At 34.5% G+C, this 14,068-nt stretch overlaps 1 protein-coding gene across 1 annotated transcript; it reads right to left on the bottom strand.

Annotated features, from left to right (window-relative positions):
- Positions 1–475: 475 nt before the first annotated feature.
- LOC112013627 (proline-rich 33 kDa extensin-related protein) lies at positions 476–910 on the bottom strand. The gene has a single exon (XM_024046018.2). The coding sequence runs from the start codon at positions 908–910 to the stop codon at positions 476–478; it is 435 nt and encodes a 144-aa protein (XP_023901786.2).
- Positions 911–14,068: the final 13,158 nt, after the last annotated feature.

Raw genomic sequence — 14,068 nt, 5'->3', positions numbered from 1 at the left:
TGACACCAGTAGCACATGGAATTATACTGTAATGAATTTTTGGTTTTGGCCACGTGCCACCAAATAATTCATTTTAATATAATTATATCAAGTCCAATGCCCTTAAATTATTATTATTATTATTTTTTTTATATTTTCTGATGAGAATAATGATCTTAATTTCCTTGTATCTGATATACCAAGGATCTCAATTGAGATATGTGAAAACATGCCAAAAAAAGTTAGAAACATTACGAGAATAATGCAGACGTGATCTTTTGTTCTTCTATATCTATATATAGGAAGGATGTAACTTATTGAAATAGAAGTACCAGGAAGCATAACTGCATGCATGTCAATACTCATAAGCAACTGAGCAAATTACAACAAAAACTAAAACGAGTAGAGTACATAACATGAACATAGCTCAATACAATGACTGAGAAGATAGCTAACATAAGCAGTAGCTCTTATTTCTAAAGATTTAGCAATGCATTTAGTTGGCAGTTGGGGGTTTGTGGGGTGGCTTGTGCTCTGGTGGTGGCTTCTCTCCTTTGCCCTTTGGTGGCTTGTGTTCTGGGAGTGGTTTCTCTTCCTTGTCATGTGGGGTTGGTGGCTTGTGTTTTGGTGGTGGCTTTTCTCCCTTTGGAGGATGTTTGCCATCAATGGAAGTAGACTCCAATAGAAGGTGTCCAGGGTGATGATCATGTGGTGGTGGCTTCTCTCCCTTACCTGGAGTTGGTGGTTTGTGTTCTGGAAATGGCTTCTCTTCCTTATTGAGTGAGGTTGGTGGCTTGTGTTTTGGGGGTGGCTTTTCTCCCTTAGGAGGTTTGTGCTCATGTTTGGGAGACTCATGGTGATCAGCAAGTGAGGTAGTGCTTAGAAGCACCACTCCAAGGAGCAACACTAGGAAGTATTTGGAAGTAGTCATCTTTCGTCTTTGGATGGTTCAAACAACAAGACTTCTTGGCCTTTTATAACGAATACTAGAGCCTATTGCGTCAGATCCTTCGTCAATCAGCACTTAAAATATACCCTATCATAGAAGCAGTTCAAAATTGATATCTTCACTTCTTGTTTATTCAATTATTAATTTCTGGGGGTCCCTATAGAGTTCAAATGTTTGACAATGTACCAAGGTTACTCCTGGTGAAGGCTAGTGATATGTAACGAATTTTGCTCTTATGCTTTCCATGCAACCATATCCCATAACATGCAATCTTAGAATCTTTTGACTTAATGCATAGTTCCTCAATTTTCTTACTTTGATTTTTTATATGCTAAACATATATATCATTCCCACAGAAACGAAAAAAAAATCCATATATTGGTCACGTAATATGTGGTCCACATCTAGACCTAACCGCAGGAAATGTAAGAAAAAAACAAAAATAGTTGAATTTATCAAAAGGGTCATAGGCTTATATGATATATAGATGATTTATTTTAGGTGCGGTGGAGAAGCAAACCCATTGTACATGACACATGTAATATAGGAAGGGTTTTAATTGTTTCACACCCCTTTGTACATTGTTGGTACAAATTATATATTTTTGTGGGTTAACTATAGACATTCTTGAAAAAAAGTGAATTTCTTATTTGATATCGCAGTTATTGTGTTTGTGGAATATATATTGATAACATGAAACAGTAATTTCCAATATAAGTGTATGTGTCGTTGGGCTGCAAGCTCATTGAGGACTTTATGAATTTTCCACTTCTATTATTATCATCATTTATTTATCACATGGTATTAGAGCCCGATGATAATGCACAGTTTTTAGCAACTTTCCAAAAATTCAATAAAAGTGCACAATGGTGTTTCTCCGATTCACACTTAGGATGACGACTTTATTAATTACTACACGTATTGCTCCAGTGGTTAGAAGAAAGATGAAAACAAAACGAGTCATGTGATTACTATATACAAACCAGTCAAACCTACTATAATTTTCATACTACTGGCCACCGCCAGCTGGGCTTAGTGAAGTGATAAGTGTTAACCTTCAGTAGTTTATAAAGAAAATTAGAATAATCTAATGGGAGCAGAAATTAGACTTTAAAGTTTAAACTATCATATAAAATATGTAGACACATGTATATAAAAAAGATAATGTAATGAGTACGTTCAGAGGCAAATAATTATCTATTCACAAATGAGGGTGAAATGTTAAAATTACAGATACACTAACTACAAATTTTTTTTTAGATAATTCGCGGACAATGCTCCTTCTTCTCACATCAGAGGTGGACGTCACATATGCATAGATCCCATCAAGGGACCCATCCCTCATGTGAGAGAAAAGAGCATTGTTAGTACCTAAATATTTTCCACCGATCACGAGGCTCTTAACAAGTTCTATCTCATAAAAAGATAATTAATTATTCACATTTTTTTTTTGAGAGAGAGAGAGAGAGAGTTAATTATTCACAAATGAGTGTGAACTGTTAGAATTCGCTAGTAATAATGTTACAAAAGAAAATCCTTCATGAACGGAATGGTTCTTTTACTATAAGTGTCTAGATTTTGGACTTTTTTGAGTATGAGCTAATCAATTATGTTAAGAGTGTAGGAGAGACACTCTTAAAAGTACAGCTAATTTGAATTACCAATTTAAGAAACGGTTAGAAAATAAAGTCTAGCTAGGAAGAGAAACACCTCTACCTTTGGGCTTATGCTCATTTTTTTAGAAGGGGCTAGTGTCTGGGTTGCTCAATTTGTAACAGGTAATGGGTTAATGGGCCTTCAAGGGACTACCCTTTGTCACTGCAAAAATTAACTGTCATTGATGTCTTTCATGTATTTGTCCCAATTTCTAATAGGTAATGGGCCAGTCATATATGCCCTTAATTTTATTATTATTACTAGTAGCTATCTCTTGCTATGCATGAGAACCTACTTATTTGTGAAGTAAACTAAAATAATTTTATAAAATCTTAAATTGATTAAGAAACTATACCATTGCATGATTTGCTTTTGTATGACTTCAATTTATGTTACAATTTGATGAAAAAGCCATTGCTTGAACGTGCAATAGCTTACAAAAAATTTGTCAGACAATTTTAAATATTGCAAAAAAATAACTCAAAAATTAAATGTTAAAACTTCTAAAAAACCAAAAAATATTAAAAAATTAGATGATTCACTGCTTAAAAATTATTGAAAACAAAACAAAATATATATGACTAAATAATTGAGAAATATAAAAGAAAGATGAGTTACATTCAAAAAAATAATTTCAATTATTGCAAGATTTTTTATCTTGTAAAAAATAGCTAAAGAGAGTTTGGTGGTTCATGTACGAAAAATTACTTTTTAAAAATACATGAAAAACCATAAAAAAAAAATTATATATATATATATATATATTTTAACAAAGGTAGAGGAGAAGAAAATAACATAAAAAGAGCTCATACCTCTACTCAGCTTTAAAAAAAAAATTGGGTTTACATTGCTTTTATAGTGTTCATGATTAACCTTGCAAATTTTGAGATAAATTATCAACGTTTAAGTTTAAGTTGGACTTGTTAGAGAGATAGAATTTCATTCTTTGTTAAGTTTGGACTAAACAAAAATAATTTTATTTAAACAAAATGATAATATTATTTAAATATTATGTAATTTTATTTAAATAAAATGATAATATTATTTAAATATTGTGTTGACGTGGAAAATTGTAAAAGTTTCAGAAGTTTCGGTTATATATATATATATAACCGAAACTTCTGAAACCAGTTATATATATATATATAACTGAAACTTCTAAAACTCTCACAATTTTATTTATTTATATATATATATATAATCAAAACTTCTGAAACTCTCACAATTTTCCACATCAGCACAATATATATATGTATATATATATATATATTATATTACTTATGTGTGTTTTTGTTGTTTGCAAAGTTTGTCCACGCTAATAATGCATTTTGAAATTCACAAAGAAGAAAATGAAAGAAATTAAATTGTCATTCATAATAAAATCTATGTAAGAATATCTCTGTTATATTGCTTGTAAACATATACCAAATTAAACTTTGCATCCATTTGGGTATCAGTATCACACAATTTTTGATAGCTTATTTGTATTGTATTGTTCCCAAAAAAAAATTAATATGATTTTATGCAAAATATGTGACAAAAGCTAAAGTTAGCTTACTTTCAAAAAAGATATATATATATATATATTTTTTTTTTTAAGTTGAGACAAAGCAAAAATCATAAAGTTAAAGGTTTTGTGCCAAACAGACACTTAATTTACCAACTAATTGCCTAATATCTGTTCTAATAATGTTACTAATTTGAAAACGAGAAAATTGAATTAACCTTCCTTGAGGTTTATTGAAATCACACTGACCTCCCATCTTGGTTCAAATTGTACCTTTACTTTTTAAAATGAAAGAAACTCTCCTCCTTTACACATAAAAACTGTTAAATTCAGTAATAAAAATGGATAGATTTGTGCTATATATGCATCTTCACAAGCCTGCTTAATTGGTATAGAGCTAATCTCACATCGCTTGGAAACGAACTTGCACCTCCCCCACTTTCCTTGACACTATAAAAGGCCTCCTAGGCTCTTTTTCCCCAAAACACACTGAAATCACTAGAAAAATAGTGATTCAAGAAGTTTTTTTTTTTTTTTTTAAAAAAAATAGAAAAAACACCTTCAAACTTAAAGTTTTCTTAGCCATGGCCATTTTTTGGACTAAGCCCCTTAGTAAAACATTTATTAACCCTCTTAAGTTTTTGTTTTGATAGATTGATCGAGAGGAGCGAATCAAAATCAAGTATTAAGCATCTTTGCTCAAGGTATTTATTTTTCCCTTTTCTTTTGTTTTATTTTCATGTTTATCTCTTGCTTTATTTTACTACTTTAGGTTTTTTCTTTCCTAGGTCATTACCATGCTAGGTTAAATTTAATTTTTGTTTGTTGTATGTTACTAGGTCGGGTTGGATATGCAAGTTTGCCCCTGCTTATAAACTCCACAAGCTTGCGTACACATGCAGGATCACCCAGAAGAATCCAAATTCATTTGTTTGCTGTTTTCTACCTTTTAAGTTAGTTTATTAGATGCATGCTTAGGCTCCTGTTTATACTTAGTGACGTGTGTATTAGTCCCACTTCTTTAGAAATGTGTTTATTTGTTTTGTTTGTTTAGTTGAATGATTAGGTTTTGAAACTGCTTGAATGAGCACATAAACATGCATAATCACATGTCATGCATTTGAATATGTGGTGTTGTGGTGATGTAGTGAGGGAAGTGCATGTATATGAGTATGAACATGCATGCTTGTTTTTGATGAACATGTAATGTATGTGATGGACTTGTTGAATATGAGTTGGATGTGATATTATGAGATGAACATGTAAGGTTTAAATTTATCAACCATCTTGTTAGCTTTATTTCGTGCCAATTTGCTTGTAATTTAGCACTTAGTAACCTTGTATTTAGGTGGGATTATTGTAAGGGTAGTGTGTGAGAAGATGTGAAGAAAAGGTCAAGTATGTGCAAAGAAGCAGAGCTTCGCGGCTAGGACTCACGGGGGCTTGTGGCTACAAGCCGCCAAATGCAGGCATGTGAGACGCACACAAGGAAGCTGAAGGGTCGCACTAGCTGTCGCATTACAAGACAAAAGTTCCAGGTTGGCCAGACCGTTACGCCGCGAATTGAACTCGCAACTTGGACAAGCTGCGAGACCAAGCCGCCAATTTACACTGTTTGGCAAAAACTGTCTCTTTGTATTCCTTTCTGACCCCACTATATATAGACCCTTATACCCACGATTTTAAGAGAGCTTCTAGAGAGAATTTTTGTGAGAGAAACCCTAGAGAAAAACAAGATTGTCTCATCCCCAATCTTTACCTTAGAGACTCTACAAATTCCTCTACTCTCTTCCTCTCCATTGTCACATCCTTGAGAGGCCATTGACCAAATCCTTGTCTCACCACACCCACGTCTGTGAGAAAGTTCATTTGGTGCTAAGGGAAGCAGTTTGGAAGAAACCAATATACATTGGTTGATGATATGGTATAGTAGCGGAATCCGGGAAGCTAAAGAAGAAATAGGTTCAGTGTAACCTCGTTGGAGCAAGAAACTTAGAGGGCTTAGGTACTTGGGTAGATTAGGCTTGGAGGGTCTTCTGCTGTTCATGTATCCCAACTATATTCTTTAGTGGATTATTTACCGCTTGGAGGGCGGGGAAGAGGTTTTACGCCGAGGGCTTTGGTTTCCTCTTCGATAACACATCGCGTGGTGTCCGTGTGTTTGCATCTTCCTTCCTTTATCTTTCCCTTATATTTACTGCTATGGATGTGTTTATATTTGGTTTAGATTAGTTATCAATTCTGTGATTGGCTTATGTTCATGTTCCGCACATTAACTGTTTGATTATAAGTTTGAATTGATATTTTATAATTTAGAGTCCAAACGTTTAAGGGTGTTTTATACACATTTTGAACTTTCAATTGATATCAGAGCGGGTACACTTGTTGTGATTTAAATACCTAAGTGTGATCCTTGACCCCTTGTGTTATTTATCATGGATGTTGCAATGTATGCATCTTTGTATGATTTGGTTGGTGTTGATTGTAACATGCCACGTGTTTGTGAAAATGCCTCTATAAGTGTGAATCCTCATGATTGTGATGCTATGTTACATGAATCTTTGGATATTATTGATATTCCTAACATCAAACTCTTAAAGAAAAAGGCTAACAAGTTTAATAAGGATTTGAACAAGTTATTTTGTGAAAATGATGATTTGATTGCTAAGCTCAATGAATCCAACAAATTGGTTGAAAAATATAAGAAATTTGCTGAAAATTCTATTGAAAAGCTGAAAGAATTTGAATGTTTGAATATGGACTTGGATGCTAAACTTGTTTTGTCTAACAAACTTGTTGATGAGCTAAAATATGAAAATGAATCTCTTAAGATGCATGCCAAGTGTTTGATTGCTGAACCTATTGTTAAAATGGATGAAATTATTTGTTGCAATCATATTGTGGTACCCGATTTTGTGTCTATTGTGCGTTCTACCCCAAAAGACAAATCGGTGTACATTTCTCCACATAAAAGAAATCAAAAGATGGAGAGAAAGGTTGTTAAGTCAAAGCCTTTATTTAGGTCTCAACTTAAGGCTTTGGATGGATCTAAGCTTGTTCCAACTTGCCACCATTATGGTGTGATTGGTCATATAAGACCTCAATGTTATAAGTTGAAGAGAGAACAAAACCATGTTGCTAGATCATTTCCCAAAAAGCCTAGTGGACATAAACACATTGTTTGTCACCATTGTGGTATCTTTGGTCATCTAAGATCTTAATGCTCTAAGTTTTATGCTTTTAAAAGAATAAAAAAAAAAGAGAAACTTGAGCCTCTTGGAAGTTGTGCTAAAAGAGTAAACCGAATATGAATGAAAATAACATGTTGTTAAAAAAAGTGTTTAATGCTCTTAACTCCTTAACTATGTGCATCTCCAGTTCTCATTCTTCCAACCCTCGTCTCACTTTTCATGAGACACCCATTCCAAACAATCATTCCGTTTGGATGAGGAAGGGTTTCTATGGTTGAGCTTTTGCTCTTTTGGTCCTTAATCTAATTCTTTCGATCTTTGTGGGACCCTTTATGCATTGCATGTTATATCTTCATGCATTTTATGCATCTTACATTTATTCATATGCATTGTTTTTGTTTTGATCTTACTTTTTGTTTTAATTTTGTGTGAGTAAAAAATCTAAAACCACATAAAAAGTGTAAAATTCAAAAAGTTTGATCGTATATGTTTGAGCACATATCACATATGAGTTTTGTCTTGTACCTTCGTACAAATGGCTTTGTGCATTTACGAGCTTAGCTTGTTCTTTATGCACCTATATCTTTGTGAGAAAAATCTTGACATCTTTGTGTGATTGTTGTAAATTGATCTTCAAGCTTGTCATGAATGATTAGTCAATAGTCTTGTTGGTTTTAAGACATGAATAGACTTGTGCCTATATATCTTCCCACTCTTTATTTTGTTGTTTTTGCTTAAAGAGCTCATCAAATGTAAATCTCCAAATGAAAAGAGATATTGAGCTGCAAAAGCCTGTCACACATACTAGTATTTGACTATGAAAAAAGGAAAGCGACCAAGATAAAATGTATAATGCCCAAAAAGCCAAAGACTTATTCACCAAATTGAAATATAAAAAAATTTAGGCATCGAGTTCTAAAATGAGATGTATTGATTCAAAAAGATCAATTGATATGAATTGTAAAGAAGCCAAATGAAAAAATTCAAAGATATGTAATCATTTTCTTGTGGGAGGTCATATATGTTCATTTCTATAATTGAGATAGACCACTTGACTAAGTACTAGTTGTGTATGACTTGATTGAATTGATCATTGAAATTTCACTCTAGACTATGGACTATTCCACACTGGGTACGCACACACAACACACATGCCTAATATTCAATGAATGCCTTATTCATTTGTTCGATTGTACTTGTTTAAATGTGATGTGTGTGTGCTTTATATGGATTAATCGAAAAAGATTTTTGATCATTTTATATGCTTTTGGAGGTGATTTTTATCACTCTTTGTGTTCATGTTTAGTGCATACTTTGTTTTTCAGAGTTTAAACATGTTCTGGGTTGAAAAACTAGTGTCAGATTTTTTGGCGACTTGCCCAGTCGCGAGTCCCAATCGCGAAATTTGGTGACTCGTTTTGGCGACTTGCCCAGTCACGAGTCCCAGTTCCGAAATTTGGCGACCCATTTTGGCGACTTGCCCAATCGCGAGCCCAGTCGCGAGTTCAAGCAGAATGGTTTTGCAGCTTGCTGGCAACTCGTTCGCGATTCGCCTTGTCGCCAAATGCCTAGAATCAGCTTTTTAAAGAGTTTTTTCATGGGAAACTTNCCCCTCTTTCAATATTTTTACATCAAAACCCAACCAATTTGAATGGTTTTTCATTCCTTTAACATCTCTAAGGTAATTTTAAACTCTTTTCATTGATTTGGATTCTTGGATTATGTTTTAGTGAGTTTTGTGCTCTTGGTTGGGATTTTTATCATAAGGGTTGGGAAAACTTAATTTTTGTCAAAATTTTTGTATGGGATTGGTTTCCTTTAATGATTTGCTTTGGATGTTGGCCCCTTGTGGCAAAAAGAACATGTATTAAGGGTGGTTTTCATGATGTTCATGCATTGTTTCACTTTGTTCTTCATAGTGTGCATACTAAGTGTTTGATAAAATGCCTCTTAGGCATTTTCTCACTTGTTTGAACTCCAATGAGTATCAAACTTTAGGGTTTCTCATGTTTCCTCATTTGGAACATGTTTGGTTTATTGGTTGTGTATTTAACACACCTTACCCCACATGTGCATTTTTCATGCATTGGTCATGCATTGCACTTAGCCACCTCTTGCACACACCTTGCTACCCTTATCATGCATTGGTCTATACCTTGTTTCTTCATCCTAGCATGTCATGTTTACCTTATGCTTTGTAGCATTTCATTTCATCTTAGGTTTGAACTTCATTTTCTCATGCATCATTGCACTCCTCATGCGTCATTGTCATTGTTCATACTTTCATCTCTTGCCATCTTTTCTCCTTGACCACTTTGTCTATTCGTGTCACAAGGGGGAGAGTATACTCTAGAGTAGTATACCGGAAAGTTTTGTCATTTCTATATGACTCTTGTGCACATTCTTAGGGGGAGAAATTCCATTTCTCGTGCACATTCGTAGGGGGAGAGATATTCCATAGGGGAGATGCATATACCAAGGGGAAGAAGACATTGTGTTAATAAGAAAATTTTGTCTTGGTGTTTGGTGTTTGTTCAAGTTGCTCACATGTTTCACATCATGTTCTTGATCGCATTTTTACTTGTTACATTATACTTGTCTGTTTATTACTTACTTTACCTTGAGTGTCTAATGTGTTTTGTGCAAGTGTTTCAGGTTACAGGTATTTATGTTCCAAGTTCATCATAGCTCCTATGATTCATGATAGGGGGAGTGATATGCTAAGGGAAGTATTTTATATTTTGTTTGTACCTGGTACCTTTGTAGGTTGTTAAGGTTTATGTTTATGTTTGTACCCATTGTTGCTTTTGTAAGTTTTGAGGGTTGTTTCTTGTTCTTATGCACTGTTTGTAGGCTTTTATGGTTTATGCCATGTATTTGCAAAACTTTGCATATGCAGCCTTTGTGCTTTGTGCTTTGGTACTTGTTAATGCCTTGCATTATCTTAAGTACAACACTCTTGTACCCGTGTAGGATTGTTCCTAGATGCATATATGTTTCTATGCATTGGTTGAGTGTTGGACTTGCAAATGATACTCTTCAATTGAGTTTATCATTTTTGCATGTCCGGATGTTCATTCCTTGTGTAAATGAACATAGTAATCACTTTTGCTTAAGTGACTACTGGTCTTGATCTTGCCATGAATTATTGCTTTTATGCTTATATTCATTTTTGCTTGATCATGTTTTTTTTGCTCCATATGCATATTAAGTTTTCTGCATACAATGATATTGCTATGTTATTGTGTTTCAGGAGTTACTTATTCATATGTTCAAAAGCTTTACAGAATCTAGAGTTAGGTATAAGTGAGTTTTCCAACTGTTCCCAACTCACATTTAAGTCTAGAGTCTGTTGTAGGGTTTTGTCACGGAATAGCCAACAGGGGAGATTGTAAGGTTGAATTTAATCAACAATTTAATTGGCTTTATTCTGTGACCAATTTGCTTGTAATTTAGCACTTAGCAACCCTGTATTTAGGTAGGAAAATTGTAAGGGTATGTGTGAGAAGATGTGAAGAAAAGCTCAAGAATGTGCAAGAAAAACAGAGGTTCGCGGCTAGGGCTCGCGGGTGGATCGTGATTGGTAAGCCGCCAAAAGCTGGCATGTGAGAGGCACATTGGGAAGCTGAAGGGTCGCGCCAGCTGTCACGCTACAAGACAAAAATTTCAGACTGGCCAGGCCATAACGTCGCGACTTGAACTTGCGAATTGGACAAGCCGCGAGACCAAGTCGCCAACTTGCCTTGTTTGGCAAAAACTGACGTTTTGCATTCCTTTCTCACCCTACTATATATACACCCTTATACCCATCATATTGAGAGAGGTTCCAGAGAGAATTTTGTGAGAGAAAACCTTAGAGAAAAACAAGATTGCCTCATCCCCAATCTTCATTTAAAGAGACTCTACAAATTCCTCTACTCTCTTCCTCTCTATTGTCATACCCTTGAGAGGTTATTTACCAAACCCTTATCTCACTACACCCACGTCTGTGAGAAGGTCCATTTGGTGCTTAGGGAAGCAGTTTGAGAAGGAACCAATATACATTGGTTGATGCTATGGTCAAGTAGCAGAATCCGGGAAGCTAAAGAAGAAATAGGTTCGGCGTAACCTCGTTGAAGCAAGAAGCTTGGAGGGCTTAGGTACTTGGGTAGATTAGGCTTGGAGAGTCTTCTGTTGTTCATGTATCCCAACTATATTCTTTAGTGGATTTTATCACCGCTTGGAGGGCGGCGGAGAGGTTTTACGCCGAGGACTTCGGTTTCCTCTTCAATAACACATCGTGTGTTGTTCGTGTGTTTGCATCTCTCTTTCCTTTATCTTTGCCTTATATTTACTGCTGTGGATGTGTTTATATTTGGCTTAAATTGTTTTATCAATTCTGTTATAAGCTTGGTATCATATTCCGCACATTAATTGTTTGATATAAAGCTTGAATTGGTATTTTTGTATCTGGGGGTCTAAACATTCAAGGGTGTTTCATACCCATATTGAACTTTCACCTTTACTTTTAATAGTTTGAATGACTTTACTAAATTGATCTATTCAAAGAAATGAACCATCTTTAAACCACCAATTATGAAGTTTGTCTTCATGTTTTGAGTTCACAACATTATTTGCTAGAACGTTCAAGCCCTATACATTATCATCACCAAAACTAAGTTCTTTTGAATTTATGCAGGCCTTTCAGGAAATTGCTTTTGAGCATTTTCACAAGTTGTAAATCTGTAAAAATTAAGAAGCTTAGAAAAGCCTCAGTTTTGGACATTAGATTTCCTTGTTCAAGATCATCACTTATTTCCTTGGAATGAGCAGCACAATGTAATGGAGCAACATTGGTGTTAAATCAACCTTCCATCCATAACAAAATTTGACTGCTAATTTAGAAGTTTTGGGTCCACCTGGAAGATTGTCTAGTTAAATAATGGGGCTAGTGTCTCTTTCACCAACTTGGGGTAAGGATGTAGCTAGTGAGGTTCTATTGAATATCTTAAATGATTATGTTGGGAAATTTAGACACTGGTTGATATAATCAACAAGTTTTAAACCTAAGTTGTTAATTAGATTTTTTATGAATAAAACTTGTTAAAACAAACAAACATCAATAACATGTCAAAATTATGTAGTAGAAAAATAAATAAGACAAGATATGATGACCCAAAAAAACTAATAAAACAAACTAGTTTCACAATAAAAAAAACCTAGGGGGAAACCTTCCCGAAAAGAAATCCACTATAATAAAGAGAAGTTTTAGATCTAGTACAAAATCTTTGTCCCTAGACTCTACAATCCCCATAGATGAACTTACAGCATAAACCTTCTACTGCTTCAGAACCTCTGAACTCTTCAATATATGAATGCCACCCTTATTGATGATGCACAAATCCCAATACGTGACTAACCAATTGCGCGGATCCCAGTACGCGACTTAATCACCAACTAGAAGAAGACCGTTGGCTGCAAAGTTCTTCACTTCATCAACAATAAAGATCAAGAAGCACTTGGTTACAAAACGTTAAGGCGCAAAAGACGCAGTAACTTCTTTCAGAGAGAATAAGACCTCTGAACTCTTCAATATATGAATGCCACCCTTATTGATGATGCACGAATCTCAATAGAAAAAAAAAAAAAAAAAAAAAAAAAAAAAAAAAAAAAAAAACCTACACAAATACAAAAACGTTGGCCAAAAAACAGATCTGAAAATCTGAATTCCCATAACCTCAATCGATCGGGAGGTGTCGAGCTTTAAACTTCGACATATATAGCTATTGAGAAGCTATCGAGGAGGCAGGATCTTTCTCGATCGATCCACCAGGTGTCGAGAAGCTGTCGAGATTGCGATAAGAAAAAGCTTAAGAAGCTCGACAAATAGTTAGGTATCGAGGAGGTGTCGAGCTAGCTTTTAAAAACAGTTTTTCTTCACTTGTTTCTTGGTCCAATCTTCATGGCTTTAATACTAGACTTGAACAACATGTTTCTTGAAGTATTAAACACATCCTAGATCTACCCAATTACAAGTAAAGTGCGTTTTGTCAAAAGATTAACCAACTACATAAATATTGATATATGTTCCTAACATGAATCACATATGTCCTAACAGATTAGTATGTAAGAATTTATAGCCAAACCAAATTTGATTGGTATTAAGGCTTAGTTGAGTTTATTTGAATGTCAAGGGAAATCAAGATGGATACTTATGGTTTTTAAAATATTATTTTTCAGACTAGTTGAACAACTTCCAGGAGTTTGGGATACAAACAATATATAGCATAGTTTCGAGTGCAACAGAGGAGAATGAATGCATTCATCTACCATGATTTTTTTTATTCGGACTGAATATAGGATACCATATGGAAGCAAGCTATCTGCATTAGTCAATATTTGTAATGGAGATTCTGAGGGCTTGAAGTTGATTATGCATTTTCACATGAAGAAACATTGATTTTTCATCCTTTATTAAAAATATAGTAATTGAGTGCACCTTTTGCAAATGGTTATATATGGATAAAACTATAACCTTAAGTATATCATTGACATTCCATATAAATGTATGCATAGAGAGGAGCATTTCTTCAAAGAGAGGTGGGGAGGGGTTTTTTACCAGTCCGGGTTTCTTCTTAATAGAGCTTCAGCAACCAAGCTGACATTTGCAACATGGCACATCAGTTACGCTTCCCACTAGATATTGACCCACCATTTACTCTATCAAGATTTTTCCTTCCTACTGTAAGCATATCTTGTCCAAGAATGCCAAACTAATATGTCATTCGTCTGAAGCTTCACTTGTAT

This window comes from Quercus suber, unplaced genomic scaffold (assembly GCF_002906115.3).
Source record: "Quercus suber isolate HL8 unplaced genomic scaffold, Cork oak 2.0 scaffold_43, whole genome shotgun sequence".
In the NCBI taxonomy this organism is placed as follows: domain Eukaryota; kingdom Viridiplantae; phylum Streptophyta; class Magnoliopsida; order Fagales; family Fagaceae; genus Quercus; species Quercus suber.
This window is presented reverse-complemented; position numbering and strand designations above follow the sequence as displayed.

Excerpts from the sequence above, each read along its gene's own strand:
- LOC112013627 (XM_024046018.2), bottom strand. The coding sequence starts at position 910 with ATGACTACTTCCAAATACTTCCTAGTGTTGCTCCTTGGAGTGGTGCTT.